Genomic DNA, 12,834 nt, shown 5'->3' with positions numbered 1-12,834 from the left:
CTCTCCTGATGGCCTGCCTGGTGCTGGGCTCTCTCCTGATGGCCTGCCTGGTGCTGGGCTCTCTCCTGAGGGCCTGCCTGGTGCTGGACCCTCTCCTGAGGGCCTTCCTGGTGCTGGGCCCTCTTCTGATGGTCTGCCTGGTGCTGGGCTCTCTCCTGAGGGCCTGCCTGGTGCTGGGCTCTCTCCTGAGGGCCTGCCTGGTGCTGGGCTCTCTCCTGATGGCCTGCCTGGTGCTGGGCTCTCTCCTGATGACCTGCCTGGTACTGGGCCCTCTTCTGATGACCTGCCTGATGCTGGGCTCTCTCCTGATTTACCCTGCCTATACTGGGTTCTTTCCTGATTGGCCCACACTGGCACTGAGCTCTCTGCTGATTGGCTGCTCTGAGCTCTCTGTTGATTGGCCCACACTGATGCTGAGCTCTCTGCTGATTGGCCTGAGGCCATTCTTTCCTGATTGGTCCACACTGGCACTGGGTTCTCTGATGATTGACACAAAATGGCACTGAGCTCTGAGCTAATTGGCTCACAGTGGTACCAAGCTTTATGATGATTGACCCAAACTGATATAGAGCTCTATGTTGATTGGCTGGCACTTGGCTCTCCATTGATTGGCCCACACTGGAGCTGAGCTCTCTACTGATTGGCCTACAGTGGCACTGAGCTCTCTGCTGATTGGCTGCTCTGAGCTCTCTGGTGATTGGCCGCACTTGCAGTCTGCTCTCCTCTGTTCCTTTGGTACCTGTGGCCAACAAAGAAGTGGGTTTCTGGTTTGGTGCTCAGGGTGGACTTCCCTCCTGAGTCCACCTCCTCCTGCTTTTATGCCCCTTGCATAGTTGGAGACAGCCAGCAAGCCACAATGGCGTGGGGTCCCTGAGGAGAAGGGTCATGGCCGGTTCCCTTCAGGATCCGGGTGGATCAGGAAGTGCTCAGGGCTCTGATGAGGACGTCTGCCCAGCCGTCCACACACCAGCCTTGGAGTTTGCAGCTTGGGTCACGTGTAGGGTAGAGCTCTGTGTGTGGCTATGTGGTGCTCTGCTAACGATGGACACTCTGCCTCGGCCATCCCTGGGTTCAGGGTGAGCTCAGGCTCTGAGATGGGGTGGGTCTGTTCTGGAGCCTCTGACCTGTGTGTCCCTCCCCTGTGTCCCCAGAGCCCAAGGTGGTGTTTGCCAAGGAGCAGCCGGCACGCAGCGAGGTGAAGGCCCAGGCGGGGGCCAGTGCCACTCTGAGCTGCGAGGTGGCCCAGGCCCAGACGGAGGTGACGTGGTTCAAGGACGGGAAGAAGCTGAGCCCGAGCTCCCAGGTGCACGTGGAGGCCAAGGGCTGCAAGCGGCAGCTGGTGGTGCGGCAGGCGGGCCAGGCGGACTCCGGGGAGTACAGCTGTGAGGCCGGGGGCCAGAGGGTGTCCTTCCGCCTGGACGTCACAGGTGGGTGCCAGGGCTGGTCAGGGCAGATGCTTGCCTGACCAACTAGGGCAACCAGGATTTACCTGCAGGCCTCTCTGGCCTTGTGTGTGTTGGGCCCATGAGGGGTTCCCTCCTGGAGCTCTCTCCTGAGAGGACCTGCTGGACTGTCCACTGCTGTCCAAGGTCCTCGGTTCAGAGCACATAGCCCTTCCAACACATATCTGGGTCTCCTGCACCCGTCTGCCACAGCCTCAGCATGAGTCCTGTGATTGAGGCTGGGGCATGGGAGGTGCAGAAAGCTGTTAAGACCCAAGGTCGGTGGAAGAGCCCTTCCCCAGCTGGAGTGGGTGGGCAGAGTCTCTGTTCATGCTAAGGCCCCCTGTGCTGCTGCGATTCCATCCTGGCTGTCAGAAGTCTGCCCCCGTGGCCTCTGGCCTTGGATGTTGTGCTCCGCAGCTCTGGGCTCCTGCCTCTGTCCTTGGGGTCCTGACAGCCCAGCTCCTCTGGGTTGGCCCTGTGGGGTGGGCCCTGCCGACTCCCCGCAGCCTCCCTCCCAGCCCCCTTCCCTTTCTTCTGTAGCCCCACCTACCCTGCTCGGTCCTCTCCGCACTCCTGTGAGCTTGGTATTTATTGGGCACACGGCACCTCCGTCGGGAAGGCTGGCAAGAGGCTGTCAGTGTCCCCGCCGGCTGATACCCTCCCAGAGGGCAGCCAGCAGAGGTGATCCTGAACGTGCCACACCACAGGCTTCTCCTGGTGGTCACCACTGTCGTGGGCTGTGCTCCCTGACCAGCCATGCCCTCTGTAGCCAGTGCTGTCTTCCCAAGCAGGACTGGGAGGGCCTTCAGGGCCTCCCCGGCCTCCATTGGCCGTCCGTCCTCTGGAGCTCTCTCTGTGCCTCCAAATGCCCACTTGTCAGTCTCTGCCCCTGGGGTCCCAACACCCCACAGTTTCCTCAGGCTGCCTTTGAGGTGCCACCCTCCCCGCAGGCTGGGGTGGCCTGATCTGGACTGTTAGCTGCCCCTCTCCTGCAGTATCTATTTGTGGGTGGACACCTCTCTGAAGGGCAGGGCCCTTGGGCTCTCAGCTCTTGGTACAGGGTGGCAGCCCCCAACCTGGGAGCAGCTTCTTCTGGCCACTCTGCCTGACCCTGGGGCCCTACATGGTGGCCCTTAGGTGATGGTAACCTGGGAGCAGCTTCTTCTGGCCACTCTGCATGACCCTGGGGCCCTACATGGTGGCCCTCAGGTGATGTACCACAGAGGCAGCAGCTAGGGCTGGCGTTGGAGAGTCCTGTCCCTCATGCCAGCTCTCCTCCCCAGAGCCAGCGCCTGAGTCCCAGGTCCTGGAGAGACCTGGCCGCAGGGAGCCTCTGGTGGTCATGGAACACCAGGACATCGTCCTGACCGCCACGCTGGCCACATCTTCTGTGGCGGCAGTGACTTGGCTCAAGGATGGTGTGGAGATTCGGCGTAGCAAGCGGCACCAGACCACTAGCCTGGGGGACACGCACACCCTGACGGTCAGAGGAGCCCAGGTGGTTGACAGCGCCGTCTACAGCTGCCGAGTCGGCACGGAGAGTCAGGACTTCCCAGTGCAAGTGGAAGGTGAGCAGGTCCCGCAGGGGATGTCCTCTGGGACCGCTGGGTCTGCTGCACCAACCTGACGTGGCCGCCCACAGCAGGGCCCCTTGGAGCTCAGGTGCACAGTGCCTGACTGACGCCCTCGTGCTTGCAGAGGTGGTCGCCAAGTTCTCCAGGCCCCTGGAGACTGTCACGGGGGACCTGGGTGGCACGGTGACGCTGGCCTGCGAGCTGAGCCCGCCGCAGGCGGAGGTGGTGTGGCGCTGTGGTAGCACGCAGCTGCGGGCGGGCAAGCGCTTCCAGATGGCCGCCGAGGGCCCCCTGCGCACGCTCACCGTGTCCAGCCTGCGGGAGGAGGATGCGGGAGAGTACGTGTGCGAGAGCCGGGATGACCGCACCAGTGCACAGCTCAGCGTCCGCGGTAGGCTACGTGGTGGGGGGCAGGAGCAGGGGATGTATGGGGACGGGGCAGTGGGCCGCCTTCCAGCAGCTTCCCTGGGAAGGCGGGCAGGGGGTGGAGATCTCTGCAGAGACACTCCTGCCTCCTCAAGCGAGCTTCCCCCGCAGTGCCCCGAGTGGTCAAGTTCACATCTGGGCTGAGCGCAGTGGTTGTGGAGGAGGGCTGCGAGGCCACCTTCCAGTGCGTGGTGTCCCCCAGTGATGCAGCGGTCACCTGGCGCCTGGATGGCACCCAGCTGCAGCCCAGCGAGAAGTTCCTCATGTCACAGAGCGGTGCCAGCCACAGCCTGACCATCTCTGGTGTGGCACTAGAGGATGCAGGCCAGATCACAGTGGAGTCTGAGGGCGCCTCCTCATCTGCTGCCCTCCGGGTCAGAGGTGAGCTGGGGAAGCAGGACCTCTGGGGCTGCAGCAAACTCCCCTGCAGGCTGGTTCAGAGGAGCTGTGTTGTCCTGTGTCCAGCTAGTCTGGCTGACCTCAGGGGACTCAAAACCTGTCAGCAGAAGAGGAGGGGACTCGGTAGCATGAGGAGCTGGGTGCCTTCTCCCTGGGAGTGAAGATACAATCCTGCAGATGCATCTGGTGGGGAAGGGCCAACTGAGGTTGAGGCATTCCAGGGAGACTTTCTGGAGGAGTCGGGGCCCAGGCTGATCAGGTGGCAGCTGGGGCAGGCAGAGGCAGGAGAAGTGGATGAGCTTAGAGAGAACTGTACCTGAAATGAATGGGAGCTAAGGCAGGTTCTTGAATGAGGGAGTGGTGGGGACAGAGGCACCTGGGACACTCGGAGCAGCCTGGGGCCGGGAAGCCCTCTGGAGTTGACTTTCCATTTCTTAACACAAGCCCTGAGTCCTGGGTAGTAAAGAGCGGCGGGCGGTTCTGGTGGTTCGGATGGGTACCTCCCAGTTGCTGGAGACTGATACTGCTGGTCTCGGGCCACAGTGGGGAGCTCAGGCAGTGGGGTAGGGCACAGTTGTTCAGAGCTGGGAGGCTGGGGCAACGTGGGGTCCTGGTGGGGGCAGCGCGGCAGTCTGGGCTCCGGCTGCGGTGGGGGTGCGCTGGTCCTGGACATCTAGGATGACCTCGTCTCTCCCGCCATCCCAGAGGCGCCGGTGCTGTTCAAGAAGAAGCTGGAGCCGCAGACGGTGGAGGAGCGGAGTTCTGTGACGCTGGAGGTGGAGTTGACGCGTCCATGGCCCGAGGTGAAGTGGACGCGGAACGCCGCGGTCCTGGTGCCGGGGGAGAACGTGGAGATCCAGGCCGCGGGCACGCAACACCGCCTGGTGCTGCGTAGCGTGGGCTTCGCCGACCGCGGCTTCTTCGGCTGCGAGACGCCGGACGACAAGACGCAGGCCAAGCTCACAGTGGAGAGTGAGCGGAGGGCCTGCGGGCGTGCGGGCTGGGGCCTGGGGAGGAGGGCGGAGCAGCCTCCCCCACGCCCGGGGCGGGGTCGGGGTCGGGGGCGGGGTCGGGGGCGGGCCCTGGGGCGGGGCGCGGGGAGGGGCGGGGCCTCGGAGAGCTGCCGAGCTCGGGGAAGCTGGCCGTGCTTGGGTCCCAATGCCGGCTGGAGGAAGGGCAGGGCTCTGGGTGCTGCTGAGCACTGGCGCTCCGGTGTGTCCCACAGTGCGCCAGGTCCGGCTGGTTCGGGGCTTGCAGGCAGTGGAGGTGAGAGAACAGGGCACAGCTACCATGGAGGTGGAGCTGTCGCATGCAGAAGTGGAGGGCACCTGGACACGCGACGGACTGCGTCTGCAGCCAGGGCCTACGTGCCATGTAGCCGCGCATGGGCCCACACACACTCTCACGCTCTCCGAGCTGCGACCCCAGGACAGTGGACTAGTGGCCTTCAAGGCAGAGGGCGTGCACACATCTGCCCAGCTGGTGGTCACTGGTGAGTGGGGGGCAGGACCCACTGCAGAGAGGACTGCCTCCTTCCCCAAGGTGGCTTGGGAGACAGTGGGGACAGTGAGGACCAGGGTGTGGAATTCCCTTGTGTGACTTGGAACAACCAGAACACCCGGCCTGGAAAGGAGCTCCTAGACCACTGGCCACCTCCTCCTGTCTTTCCAGAGCTGCCCGTGAGCTTCAGCCGCCCACTGCAGGATGTGGTGGCTACCCAGAAAGAGAAGGTGACCCTGGAGTGCGAGCTGTCCCGTCCCAACGCTGACGTGCGCTGGCTGAAGGTGCTTCTCCCCCACTCCTGTATGCCCCCACATCTCGCCAGGGTCAGCTGCCCTCCACCAGCATCTGACCAGGCCTCTTGGCTCCACAGGATGGTGTGGAGCTGCGGTCAGGCAAGACCATGGGCATAGTGACCCAGGGTACCTGTAGAAGCCTCGTTATCTACCGGTGTGAGGTAGGGGACCAGGGCGTCTACGTGTGTGACACCGGCGAGGCTCAGAGCTCTGCCTCTCTGAAGGTGCAAGGTGAGCTGGGCAGGGGGACGGGCGGGCCCAGGGCTGCGGGTGCCTCCCTGTGCACCTGCAGCCTGCGGCAGCGCTTGCATGCCTGTGCCCATGGCCCATGGCAAGCGGGAGCCCTGGGTGGGAGCACCAGGACGGGCCCTGTGCCCACAGGCATGGCTGGTCTTGCTCCTCCCCAGGACGCAGTGTCCAGATTGTGCGGCCCCTGGAGGACGTGGAGGTGATGGAGAAGGAGGGTGCCAGTTTCTCCTGCGAGGTCTCCCACGACGAAGTGCCTGGCCAGTGGTTCCGGGAGGGGAGTAAGCTGCGGCCCACTGACACTGTGCGCATCCGACAGGAAGGTGCGTGGGCGGCCGCCTGCCGGTGGGCGTTCCTGCCCGCGGGCTGCTCCCTCACTTCAGGGCTGGGTGGCCTTCGTCCACAGGAAGGACATACACTCTCATCTACCGGAGGGTCCTGGCAGAAGATGCGGGGGAGATAAAGTTCGTAGCAGAAAATGCAGAATCGCGAGCCCACCTCCGAGTGAAAGGTGAGGGAGTGGGAGGGGAAGGACCTGGCGTGAGTGTGTGCAGGTGTGCGATGCACGGCCGTCCTGCACCAGACCACCCTCCGGCTCTGGGACGGCTGTGGGTCCTGGACCAGACCACCCTCCGGCTCTGGGACGGCTGTGGGTCCTGCACCAGACCACCCTCCGGCTCTGGGACGGCAGTGGGTCCTGGACCAGACCACCCTCCGGCTCTGGGACGGCAGTGGTCAGGAGGATGGAGGGAGAAGACAGAGGAGCAACCTGGGGTGTGGGGCCTCAGGGTCCCGGGTCCTCCCTCCCTGGGCTGCAGCCAGCACTCGGGCAGTGATGGAGTGGCCGGTGGGGAGGAGAGGTGGGGCAGGGTGAGGCACGAGGGATGGGGCTTGGGCACTGGGACTGGCCTGTGCAGCTGGACGTGCGCACGTGGTACGCATTAGACGTGGGATGCGAGAGGCCAGTGGTCAGTGGCACGCAGCCGGCCCTAGGCCAGCCCCGCTGGGGACACTTGGTCTGACCACCCGCTCCCTTGGGTGCGAGGGCAGGGCTGCTGTGGGGCGTCATCCAGGCCTTCAGCAGCCCTGCCGCGGGAGCTTGCTGCTCGACATGCTCGTGGCTGGTTCTGAGCTGACCGGGCCTCACCCCGCAGAGCTGCCTGTGTCCCTCCTCCGCCCGCTGAGGGACAAGATCGCCATGGAGAAGCACCGCGGAGTGCTCGAGTGCCAGGTGTCCAGGGCCAGTGCGCAGGTGCGGTGGTTCAAGGGTGGCAAGGAGCTGCAGCCTGGGCCCAAGTATGAGATGGTCAGCGACGGCCTCTACCGCAAGCTGGTCATCAACGACGTGCAGCCGGAGGACGAGGACTCCTACACCTGCGACGCGGGTGACGTCAAGACCAGCGCCCAGTTCTTCGTGGAAGGTGTGTTCCGGGCTGGCGGCTGCTCTCCAGTTTCTGGGGGCGGCTGGGGTTCCTGTGTTCGTACTGGCAGTCCTGAGGTGGTCAACTCTGGAGAGGGCCCGGTGGGGGTCATCCAGGTGGCGGGGCAGGGTGTGGGCGCACTGTCGGGAGGGTTTGTGCTCAGGAAGGGACCCAGAGCCTGTGGGGCGTGGGCAGGCCCTGCCCTCAGGTCCACTGTGACCAGCTCCTCTCCCACAGAGCAGTCCATCACCATCGTGCGGGGGCTGCAGGACGTGACGGTCATGGAGCCTGCCCCTGCCTGGTTTGAGTGTGAGACCTCCATTCCGTCTGTGAGGCCGCCCAAGTGGCTCTTGGGCAAGACAGTGCTGCAGGCGGGGCCGCACGTTGGCCTGGAGCAGGAGGGCACGGTGCACCGGCTGTCGCTGCGGAGGACCTGCTCCACCATGACCGGGCCCGTGCACTTCACCATCGGCAAGTCCCGCTCCTCTGCCCGCCTGGTGGTCTCAGGTGAGCCCTGGGTGGAGCTGAGGGTGGGCCTGGCCCTGGGCGCAGCAGGTGTGGGTGTGTGGGGGATACACAGGACTAGGTGGGCAGCAAGCGGGGGTGAGGGCTGGCCATGCCATGGTGCTTGTGGGTCGGGGAGGGCCCAGGGGAGGGCAGGAGGCGGGGACAGGTGCCTGGGCCTGGACAGGCTCAGCGGTTTGCTGGGGGAAGGGTGGGGCTGGAGCTTGTGCAGGGAGGGGACCAGCGGCCAGAGGCCTGCGGAGCAGGGTGCAGGCTCTCGGGAGTGAGTGGTGCCAGGGCGTGCATGGGGAGGTGTGTGGGCGGCACGTGGTGCCCTGGGGACAGGGAGGGCACAGGGAGCAGAGTGGGGCAGGAGGCGGGCGGTCAGAGGTGCACAGGGCAGAACGTGGACTCAGAGGTGTGGGCAGAAAACTGCAGGGTCAGGTCCAGGGCAGGCCGGGTGGGTGGCCAGGTCCTGCGGCCCCCAGCCCTGCCTTGCCCTCCCCGTAGACATCCCGGTGGTGCTGACCCGGGCGCTGGAGCCCAAGGCCGGGCGTGAGCTGCAGTCTGTGGTCCTGTCCTGTGACTTCAGACCGCCCCCCAAGGCTGTGCAGTGGTACAAGGAGGACACGCCGCTGGCCCCGTCGGACAAATACAGGATGACCCTGGAGGGCCAGATGGCAGAGCTGCGCGTCCTCCGGCTCACCCCTGCCGACGCGGGCACCTACCGGTGCCAGGCGGGCAACGCCCAGAGCAGCGCCGAGGTCACCGTGGAAGGTGGGCGGTGAGGTGGGCGGTGAGGTGGGCGGGGTGGGCGGTGAGGCCGGCGGTGAGGCGGGCGGTGAGGTGGGCGGGGTGGACGGGCTGCGGGGGGCCTGGGGCCGGCCGTGGCCACGGCGTCTCTGAGGCCCGCGTACCTCGCAGCTCGGGAGGTGGCCGTGACGCGGCCGCTGCAGGACGTGGAGGCCGTTGAGGAGGAGCGGGTGTGCCTCTGGTGCGAGCTGTCCCTGGAGGACGAGGAGGTGGAGTGGTCACTCGATGGCGTGCCCCTGTACAACGACAGCTTCCACGAGATCAGCCACGAGGGCCAGCGCCACACGCTGGTGCTGAAGAGCGTCCGGCGGGCGGACGCAGGCACGGTGCGCGCCAGCTCCCCCAAGGTGTCCACAGCGGCCAGCCTGCTGGTCCGAGGTGAGCCGCACACGTGGGGTCTGTGGGTCTCCCCACCCACGACGGCCACCGGGCTCCCTCACCGGCCGGTCCTCCCTGCAGCGAAGCCAGTGGTGTTCCTGAAGGCGCTGGATGACGTGTCCGTGGAGGAGCGCGGCACGCTGGCCCTGCAGTGCGAGGTGTCAGACCCCCGGGTGCCTGTGGTTTGGCGCAAAGATGGTGTGGAACTGGGTCCCAGCAGCAAGTACGACTTCCTGCAGACGGCGGGCACGCGGGGCCTGGTGGTGCACGACCTGAGTCGCGAGGATGCTGGCCAGTACACCTGCCATGTGGGCAGCCAGGAGACCCGGGCCCGGGTCAGTGTGCACGGTGCGTGGCCAGCGCCGGCCGAGGGGCGCAGGAGGGGGCGGCACAGGGTGGTCTTCCTGCCTCCCAGGAGGCCCGTGCTGCTCCCCAGGGCCCAGGAGAGGCCGGAGCCCCTGTGGCGGCCCGTGCTGGTGGTGCTCCTGTGAGTCCCAGGGTGGGCGGGCAAGGGCATGGTGGGCCAGGAGCAGGATGGGAGGCTCTCTGGACGTGCCCAGTAGCCTGAGGCGGGTGGGGACATCGCGTGTGCTGCGGGAGCAGGTTTCTGAGCAGGACGGCTGGGTGGGGGCACCCAGGGTATGGGCAGGCTGCCCAGGAAGGGCTCCCAGGCGAGGGAAGCCTGGTCCGGCCGTGAGGGCGACTGCATGAGGTCACACGCTTCCCTTCCTGTGGCGCCTCGGAGTCGCCCTGCCGTGGAGCCAGGCGCAGCCCGGCCCCGCCCAAGGCCTGGTCCCTTGGGCACCTCCCTCTCTGCCAGGGCTGGGTTCCCACCTGCAGGGCCAGCACCCGCTCTCCTGACAGCCCAGCGTCCGCCGTCCTGTCTCAGTCCCTAACGCATTTTGTTTCCTGGGTGTGTGGATGGCAGGCCTGCTTATTCCTGACCTTGTGGCCGCCCAGGTTGACCTTGGTTCTGACCAGACGGGAGAGGAGGGGTGGAGTGTTTGCCACAGGGTGGCTCGTGCTATCTGAGGGCTCTTCTCCTGGGGCTCCTGTCCTCCCTGCATGGGGTTTGTGAGTGGGGGGAACGTGCGTGGTACTTGCTGCCCCTTCACTGGAGCTCACAGCCGCTGGCCACCCAGGTACCAGGGCATGGCCAGCCTCCACCAAGGGGGTGTCTGCGATTTGGTGATCATGCCCTGCATGGTCCTGGGCCTAGGGCAGGGGGCAAGCGGGCCTGCCGGGTCCAGCCCTTCCTGGGTCTGGCGTGGGCAATGCTGCTGTTCTCCTGGGCTGGCGTCTGACTGACCAGCCTGACGTGTCTCCACGGCCTGCAGATCTGCACGTGGGCATCACCAAGAGGCTGAAGACGGTGGAGGTGCTGGAGGGGGACAGCTGCAGCTTCGAGTGCATCCTGTCCCACGAGAGCACGGCTGACTTGGCCGTGTGGACTGTTGGCGGGAAGACGGTGGGCAGCTCTGGCCACTTCCAGGCCACACGCCAGGGCCGCAAGTACACCCTGACGGTCCGAGACGCCGCGCTCAGCGACGCTGGGGAGGTGGTCTTTTCCGTGCGGGACCTCACCTGCAAGGCGTCCCTTCTTGTCAGAGGTGGGTGTGGTGAGCCAGGCCCCGGCTGCTGAGCCTGAGCCCTCGCCAGGCGGCCAGGAGGTGCTTCGAGGGGCTGACCCGGGGGACGGGGCACAGAGGCACCTGCTGGGTTCCGGGAGAGGTTCTGGTCATCTGAGGGGTCACTCTTGTGTGAGTGTCTTTGGGCCAAGCCCGGGATTCTGGTCTCTGATCCGTGACTGCCCACATGGCTGGTGATTCCCAGTGCGCACGGGTCACCTGCCAGTCCCACGACGCTTTTGCCGTGGCCACAGGGCCTACGCCCGGCTGGGAGGTTCCTCCACATTCGGACCTGTGCTCTGGATGTGCTCGCCTGGTGCAGACCCGGGCTCAGTGTGCGAGACTCCAGTGGCCTGGGCTGCTGGGCTGTGTGCCTCCCCTGGAGGAGCGTGGGAGGCCGCCTGGGGCCTGGGGTCCCAGGTGGTAGGTTCTGTGGTGTTGGTCCAGCACCTGCCCCTGCCCCTGGCTGGGCATGTCTGTGCTTGTTGAGTAGACACCTTTGTTCCCTCCAGAGAGGCCAGTGGACATCGTGAAGCCCCTGGAAGACCAGCGGGCCACGCTGGGGGAGGACGTGGTGCTGAGCTGCGAGCTTTCGAGGGCAGGCACCCCGGTGCGCTGGCTGAAGGACGGGAAGGCCATCCGCAAGAGTCAGAAGTACGACCTCCTCCGCCAAGGCACGCGGGCGGGGCTGGTGGTCCGCGCGGCCTCTCTCAAGGACTCCGGCGAGTATTCGTGTGAGACGGACGCGTCCAGGAGCACGGCCAGACTCCGAGTGGAGGGTGAGGCCCCGGCCCCTGGGCAGCCCTCCCTCCCGTGTCCCCGCGGCCGCCCTGCCTCAGCCGGGGCCTCTGCTTCCGTGGCCAGGCCCTGGGGAGGTGGGCTGCCCGGCGTGTGCGAGCCTCACGCCCGCCCGTTCTGTCTTCTCCCCCAGAGAAGGCAAACCGCTTTACAGAGGAGCTGGTGGACCTGCAGGTGGAGGAGAAGGGCACAGCCGTGCTCTCCTGCAGGACGGAGCTGCCGGCCTCCAGCGTGACGTGGCGCAAGGGCCCTCGGGAGCTGCGGGCCTCGGGGAGGCACACCTTGAGCCAGGAGGGCCTGGCCCTGCGGCTCACCATCCACCCCCTGGAGAGGGCAGACAGCGACACCTACACCTGTGACATCGGGCAGGCGCAGACCCAGGCCCGGCTCCTGGTGCAGGGTGAGGGGCTGGCGGCCACGGTGCCCCGCATGGGGCCCTCGGCACGGGGACGCCGGTGGGCCTGACCGAAATTGACCCCGGAGGCTCCGCTTGGCCCGCCCCAGCCTCTCTGTCTCTGAGGTGCAGGAGCTGAGCTGGGGGCCTCCTGCGCCCCGCGTGCCTTCCTGTGAGTGAGGCAGCAGTGTCCGTTCTGTGCAGGCCTGGCCTGCTGCACGCTCCCCAGGGCCCAGGCCTGTCCAGCCTCGGCTCTGTGCGCTGGCCCACCTTTGTCCCTCTCACCCTGGAAGGGCAGCCTGGCCCAGATGCTGACGGCAGGGAGCCCAGGTGTTCCAGGGTGGAGCCCTCGCGTGACTCTTGGTGGGTCAGGAGTCTCCAGGGTAACGGTGTCGCGCAGGACCAGCAGAGCATGGCAGGGCTGCGTGAACTACGCGCTGCCAGGGAGGCCGAGGCTAGGGAAGGCTGGAAAGGCACAGGGGAGGTTGCCTGAGCCGCCTGGCGCGGACCTGGTGGTCTTGGAGACCCGGCAGGCGTTGGCGAGGGCTGGCGGGGTCATCGCTGTGCAGCTGCTCTGTCCAGAGGTCTGGTCTGCGCTGCTGTGGGCTGAAGAAGACAGCGACTCCTGTCCCGAGCTGCCAGGCGCGGGGCGGGCGGGAGCCGCGAAGGCTGGAGAACGTGCCCATCTCAGAGGGGCGGGCGGAGCCTTGCCCAGCGGAAGGTCCAGCTCTGATCTTGCCTGGGTCTGACAAGGAGCTTTCTTCCCGGATCCTGGCCTCTCGCACTGGTTGTGGGGACGTAACTGCCCTCACTCCTCACCTCCACGTGTGAATGGCAGTTTGCGTCTGGTGTCGTGGGTGAGGGCAACCATTTTTCTTTGTAGACAGGGAAATTGGAACTAAGCAGGTCTGTGGTGGCCTGGGGTTGTGGGATGTCCCCCAGCACTGGGACAAGGGCAGCCCAGCCCTTCTAACCATGCCCTCACCTGGCCCGTCCTGGGCTGGCATCCAGG

The 12,834-nt window shown here is 66.1% G+C and overlaps 1 protein-coding gene across 1 annotated transcript in view; it reads left to right on the top strand.

Moving 5' to 3' along the window:
* The window catches only part of Obscn (obscurin, cytoskeletal calmodulin and titin-interacting RhoGEF), a 140,383-nt gene that overhangs the window by 64,883 nt on the left and 62,666 nt on the right, over nucleotides 1-12,834 (top strand). The window contains exons 22-39 of the mRNA XM_047537974.1: nucleotides 1,152-1,427; nucleotides 2,729-3,013; nucleotides 3,144-3,410; nucleotides 3,557-3,826; nucleotides 4,550-4,816; nucleotides 5,070-5,336; nucleotides 5,516-5,628; nucleotides 5,718-5,871; nucleotides 6,048-6,209; nucleotides 6,293-6,397; nucleotides 7,041-7,307; nucleotides 7,545-7,814; nucleotides 8,322-8,588; nucleotides 8,736-9,002; nucleotides 9,084-9,350; nucleotides 10,340-10,612; nucleotides 11,143-11,409; nucleotides 11,562-11,828. Of these exons, the coding sequence (XP_047393930.1) occupies nucleotides 1,152-1,427; nucleotides 2,729-3,013; nucleotides 3,144-3,410; nucleotides 3,557-3,826; nucleotides 4,550-4,816; nucleotides 5,070-5,336; nucleotides 5,516-5,628; nucleotides 5,718-5,871; nucleotides 6,048-6,209; nucleotides 6,293-6,397; nucleotides 7,041-7,307; nucleotides 7,545-7,814; nucleotides 8,322-8,588; nucleotides 8,736-9,002; nucleotides 9,084-9,350; nucleotides 10,340-10,612; nucleotides 11,143-11,409; nucleotides 11,562-11,828 (4,311 nt within the window). The remainder of the gene's footprint in view (nucleotides 1-1,151; nucleotides 1,428-2,728; nucleotides 3,014-3,143; nucleotides 3,411-3,556; nucleotides 3,827-4,549; nucleotides 4,817-5,069; nucleotides 5,337-5,515; nucleotides 5,629-5,717; nucleotides 5,872-6,047; nucleotides 6,210-6,292; nucleotides 6,398-7,040; nucleotides 7,308-7,544; nucleotides 7,815-8,321; nucleotides 8,589-8,735; nucleotides 9,003-9,083; nucleotides 9,351-10,339; nucleotides 10,613-11,142; nucleotides 11,410-11,561; nucleotides 11,829-12,834) is intronic.

The sequence above is a fragment of the Sciurus carolinensis genome, unplaced genomic scaffold (genome assembly GCF_902686445.1).
Source record: "Sciurus carolinensis unplaced genomic scaffold, mSciCar1.2, whole genome shotgun sequence".
In the NCBI taxonomy this organism is placed as follows: Eukaryota; Metazoa; Chordata; class Mammalia; order Rodentia; family Sciuridae; genus Sciurus; species Sciurus carolinensis.
Note: the sequence above shows the minus strand (reverse complement) of the source record. Positions and strands in the feature narration are given on the sequence as shown.